At 46.2% G+C, this 5697-nt stretch overlaps 1 protein-coding gene across 1 annotated transcript; it reads right to left on the bottom strand.

The window, feature by feature from the left end:
• Window positions 1–694: 694 nt before the first annotated feature.
• LOC144703337 (endoglucanase 19-like) lies at window positions 695–3959 on the bottom strand. Its single transcript, XM_078575490.1, has 8 exons — window positions 3581–3959; window positions 2950–3162; window positions 2635–2835; window positions 2451–2540; window positions 2218–2382; window positions 1500–2136; window positions 1357–1431; window positions 695–1284 (listed from the first exon to the last, which is right to left on the bottom strand). The coding sequence occupies exons 1-8, from the start codon at window positions 3773–3775 to the stop codon at window positions 989–991; spliced, it is 1872 nt and encodes a 623-aa protein (XP_078431616.1). The 5' UTR covers window positions 3776–3959; the 3' UTR covers window positions 695–988.
• Between the last annotated feature and the right edge of the window lie 1738 nt (window positions 3960–5697).

Genomic DNA, 5697 nt, shown 5'->3' with positions numbered 1-5697 from the left:
ACATATTTAATCTCTAAGATTTTCAAGTCTCACGCGATATATTCTGAACTTTAAAGTCATCAACGCTAAAGAGATAATAACCATAGCGGTTAATATCCCGGGTGCTCCATCATTCTTGTTTCTCTACAACATTGAATCAGTTCTCCAAAGAAGAGCAATCATGTGCTCGATCCGAGGGAAGAAAAGGTAAAGGTTGTTGAAAAATAGTTTACAATGAATTTACTTTAAATATAGTCTACCCAAGATTCGTCCATTCCAAAAAAATCAAACACAGTTCATTCCATTGAGGAAATTTACTTAGTGAGGCTTGATGGGCCATCACGTCTCCCATCCCATTTCAACCCGTTTCGAAACCCTAGATGAGTGCAGGGAAAAAGCAACAACCAGTGACAGAAATGGGGTCAGAGGGCGATGAATCACTTAATCAATGGTGACTCCTACTCCGATGTTTCACTGTTTTATAGACGACTTTGTTTGGTGGACTACCCAAAGTTGTCCACCATTCTTAGCTTTTAGCTGGGCGACTCCTGTTTATGTTGAAGTTGGATTTTGTTGGCAGCAGCAGCAAGAATCCCACCAACCAGCCAACCCAATTAATCACTCACCAGCCTCATAATAAAGTGTTGTTAGAGTCGGTTAGATAAATTTTTCGAAAAGAGGAACACTTTCCGGTCCTCTTTCGGCTACAAAGAAATCAAAAGAAACAAGGCCACAATATAAAGTTTCAGAACAGTACCTCCAAAGCAACAACAGTAAACATAGAACAGAGAAACGGAAATCTTTGACCTAAACAGAGAGCAGGAAGAAAGAGGAGGAGCACCCTTCCCTTGTCGTCCCTTCACATCTTCCTTCCACACCCTCTTATTTCTCACGCTATACTAGTTATGACACAAAAAACGCAACGGGAAATTAAAAAACTGATCCCGGGGAGGAAGAGGCAGCAGGCCTGACCTCAGTGCTGACGTCATAATCCGGCGGCGGGCGTTTCTTACTCAAGGGTGTACCCGGAGACGCTCACAGCCGCGGGGGAGGCCGCGTGAATATACACGAACTCGAGGCTCTTCCCCTTTGGAATTGACTTCAGCCACCACGGCAAGCGGTATCCGCCTTCTTCCTCGTCTTTGGTCAAGCCCCACAGCGGGCCGTACAGTCCGGCTATTGTTAGCTTCAAATTCTTCGCTGACTTGGTAGATTTGTTAGAGATTTTCACAGAGTAGCGAGAAAGAGTCTTCCCCCTTTCCACCCACGACGCCGTCATCACTTGTTCTACTCCGAACACAGAATCTGCCGAAGGAAGTTGCAAACTTTCAAAGACTTATCCTTTTCTCAAAGAACCCACCACCGCCCCAAACTTACCGGAGTTCGAGCTGACTGATTTCTGTCCGGCGTGGTCTGCTCTCGCCGCCGGCTTACCGGCGTCGGGGAGGAGCACTGCAAACGCAGCCAAAACGATTGATTTCTTCCCATTTTTCTCAGCTAAAAAATAATGAATTACGTACCGGGGAGGAGCTGGTTGAAGCCGGCGTTACCGGCGTGGAGGCGAGCGAGAACTCCGAGCAGCGGCGCGCTGTTATAAGTGGCGGGCTCGGTCTGCTCGAAGTTGTCTCGCTGATCGACGAAGTTGTCATAAGCATCGGGGCCGCCGACGATAGCGCCGACGAGTAGATTGGGGTCGCTAGCAGGACGTCGGTACCAAGTGTCGTAACCTCCGCGGCAGCTGACGAAAGAAGGGTTCACCTTGATGGAGACGATAGACGAGCCGCGGTGGTGGACTTGCTGCGGATAAGTAGAGCCGTAGCCCACCATGTAGCTCGTGGCTCTGGGATTGTCCCCCAGAATGTAGTCCACCTGAGACTTAGCCAAAACGGCGAGCTCCGCCGGGGAAACGTCGCCACCGCTGCAGCGAATCTGGCGCTGACCCGCGGAGGAGAGATAATCGGCGTAGACGCTCAAAGAGAAGGCCGCCGTGGAGACAAACTGGAGATTATTCCACCTCTGACGGAACAGTAGTCCGCCGGGCGTCCTCCGCACGTTACGGCTCCATTTGCCCGCGCAGGCGCACATATAGAACTCCGCCTTCTGCTGGTACCGCTCGAAGACCGGCGCGCGGCTACCCGCCTTCCCCTGCAGCAAAAACTGAACCGAACCCAGAAGAGTAGAGCCAGAAGGGTCAGCGATGGTCAGCAGAGCGGACGTGGGTGTTGAGCAAGATCCGACCTTTGAGACCAGGAGCTGCGCGCCGACGTACTTAACGTCCCAGCCGAACTCGCCCATAGCCCAGCCCGTCCCGCCGAGGGAATCCCCGTTGCCCGCGAGGTAGTCCAGATAATACTCGTTGTTCGTCGCCTGGTACATCCACGCCGCCGCCCAGAGAAGCTCGTCCTGCGAAACCAGAGACCCCCGTTGAGTCGCGCTAGACACGAGCCCGTGCGTCGGATCGGCTCGCTTACAGCGTATCCGCTGACCGAGCCGTAGTACTTCTGGGCCACCCTGATGCTGCTATCGTACTTGCCCCGATACTTATCAGCAAATTGGAAAAGCTGCGAAGAAGATCGCAAGCATGTCGTCGTCAGGTGCAGTAATAAATGAAGGCAACGAGTAGAGAGAGAGAGAGAGTGGGTCGTATTTATTAACCTGGGTCGCGTGGCGGAGGAGCTCGTTAGAGTAGGTTGGGTCAGAGCGCCGGAACACGATAGCAGCGGCGGCCATGGCGGCGGCCGTCTCGCCTGCGAGGTCCGAGCCAGGGTTGTTCACGTCGACCCTGTACGCGTTTCGAGGCGTTGTCATGTCCTCCGGCCGCTGCCAGCAGTAGTGATCTGTGTTACCATCTCCCACCTGCAATTAGAAGAAATTACAGGCAGTTAAAACTCTTTACAGTTCTAGAGATGAAGTTAAACCGGAAAGGATGAAGCATTGATGATATTCTTGGGGATAAAGAAGACCCATTACCTCTCCGTAGAGAACGTTGGGCTCGGGATGTGCCTTAATGAGGTAATCGGTCCCCCACCTCACGGCTTTCATGGCGTGGCCGAGCTCTCCAACAGCGGCCATCTGCCTGCCGTATTCTATAATGCTCCATGCCGACATCGTGACCGTGAAGGCCATCGGCAACCCGAATTTCACGTTGTCTCCGGCGTCGTAATAACCACCGACGAGGTCCACCTACCCGTCCAGAATCACGGAAATTCCATACTTAATTCGGAGGATAAACGAGTGTCTGAATAAATAATTCGTTGTTGATCTTCCGGTATTAATATATTCTTAGAGTAAAAAGAATTGGGGATAGTCAAGTGGGCGGAGAGAATAGGAAAAGTTAAGAGGATTGGTTTTCATTTAAAGATTCATCTTCCCTCTTTTGAGAGGGAGACACGAGGACAATCGAGGAAAGGGACCGGATGATGGGACATGCGTTTCCGGGGACGAAGGGATGAGACCAGATATCCTTATTCCCCGACATCCGCTCAAGAAATTAGAGATGAAAGAGAAAACACTAACCGACCGTAACACTCAGAAGCCCAAAACACGCGAAAACCATCAAAATGAAGAGAGAAAATTAATCAGAGTTTTTCATGAAGCTTACTCCGCTAGATTTCCCGTCCTGCAAGCCAGAATGAGACCGCCAGTGAACTCTCTGGTCCGGAGGAAGATAGCCAGATCTCTGCGCTTCGAGGAACAGGAGGCTCTTGGTGAGAGCACCGGCGTAGTCGTGCCCAGCCATGGCAGACGGCACCAAGAGAAGCATTACCGCTAGAACAAACCGCATCGAACGCGCCATTGCTTCAGAAATCGAAGAAAACCAGTGAAATCGACCCGTTTAAAGGTTTCTTCTCCTCCTCCCTCGAGATGAACAAGGCAATGTAGCCGACTAAAGAAGCTATCTCGCAGACTGGAGAGAGGAGGGAAGAAGAAGGCCGCAAGCGGCGGCCACGGCAGAAGCTGAAGCCCAAAGAGAAGCGACGGCTATCTATCTATTTATCGGAGAAGCGGCCTTGCATACTAATTAAGGGAAACCAGTTAACCTACCAGTAACTACTAAAAAGTAGTAAATATTATTTAAAAAATTTGACAAAAAAGTAAGCGGGCCCCACCGCCCGTCGACGAATCTCAGCCGTTGAAAATCCGATCCGACACCGGCACGTGCCGCTCCAGTTCGCCCGTGTCGGCGCGGCGCGGAGTTTAATGCCCAGGAGAGCAGCCTTCACATGGCCTTTCGGCCATAAATGTATGAAATTAATTTGTTCTTGAACAAGTTAATCTTAATTATAATAACATATAATTCAAAACTTTATCAAACGATACATAAATCGTTTTTTTTTTACTTTCCCCGCATTGTTCTAGAGACTTCAAAGGGCCCTCGTTTTAGGGTTTGGATTAGGAAAGTGTCTGTATCATAATTAACTAGTATTTGGACCGCGATTTTATGTGCATGCATATGTGGCCTGTGTTTGTCATCTAAATTTATGCCCATTAACGGGGTGGCTATTTTGGAATATTTAGCATTCATTAGTGTATTGCATAAAATGAGAGTGGATATGAAAAGGGAGTAGTGTATTGTGTCATGTTTAACCTTAATTAGGGTGTGCAAAAAAATATCGTCCTCACTCCAGAGAGTGGCCGTTAAATGTCGTGTTAGATTTCTTTCTCCTGTGGTAGGTTATTATAAGGCGACTAGAATGGCAGGTTACCTGCAGCTCTTCTTCTTAGTCCAAGAGTTTCCACAATATCCACCTCGTTCATCTTGTGGCAACTCATGTTTTTGGTCTTAATATGTGCCCGAAGAATTCCTCAACACCTCAAATATCCTTGTTTTGGGAATGATTTCCACATAGGTTTGATCACACTAAGGGAGGGCATCCAAATGAGAGAAGGCAGAAGAAGGATGGGCATCAAAGGAAGTCATGGTTGGGTATCTGTTAGAGGCATTATCCTATTCATATTTTAGTGTATTTTTTTAGGGAAAATTATTTAATTTAATTAATATTCATGCGTCTAACAAACCTGTAATGTATCTCCATCAAAGCTCATGTACTAGTTTAGTTAATAACCTGATAGTGCGATAAAATTGTATTCATTGACATGATTAAGTAACCATGCCTAACGTCTATATTAATTAATCATATATTGGTATGCTTTACTTGAATATGTCGTAGTATTACATGCCATATATAATTCTATTTATTCAATCTTATGACATTAGTGAATTTTCAATTCTAAAAAACATAATATTCATGTCTTTTCCTCAAAAAAAAAATATTCATGTCTTCGAATTGATTCGTGTGATGTGATTGGTTAACATTTAGTTATTAAGAAAAAGTGTTATATACTAGTACGTCATTTACTCTCTTCCATAAAATACTGCCTTCACTATAAGATCCACTCAAGGAAGACTAATAGTTTTGAAATAAAGGGTATTTTATATTTTTTCTAAATGGATATTATGATTTGGTCATGAGTAATTATAGTTTTACCATTACCATGCCATGTCACTACATTTTAATTTTTGCATTAGTTTGAGGTTAATGTTTGACCTCTCTCAAGGTCTAACCATTTGAAGCTAACCATAATTATTGAGTTAAGTTATTTTAGGACTTAAATAAAGGGATAAGGAAACAAAGAGAAAAAGAATACAAAATGAGAAGAAACAAATTCAACTAATTTTAGGGGTATGCATTTAAAGATGACAAAATTTACAAATCA

Source organism: Wolffia australiana, chromosome 5, assembly GCF_029677425.1.
Source record: "Wolffia australiana isolate 7733 chromosome 5, ASM2967742v1".
NCBI classification, from domain to species: domain Eukaryota; kingdom Viridiplantae; phylum Streptophyta; class Magnoliopsida; order Alismatales; family Araceae; genus Wolffia; species Wolffia australiana.
The sequence above is the reverse complement of the archived record's forward strand: the minus strand, read 5'-3'. Positions and strand labels throughout refer to the sequence as shown.

Coding starts and splice junctions, on each gene's coding strand:
- LOC144703337 (XM_078575490.1), bottom strand. CDS start 3,775: ATGGCGCGTTCGATGCGGTTTGTTCTAGCGGTAATGCTTCTCTTGGTG. Junction 3,163..3,580: donor AGGACGGGAAATCTAGCGGA/GTAAGCTTCATG, acceptor CTGGACGGGTAG/GTGGACCTCGTCGGTGGTTA. Junction 2,836..2,949: donor CCAACGTTCTCTACGGAGAG/GTAATGGGTCTT, acceptor TTCTAATTGCAG/GTGGGAGATGGTAACACAGA.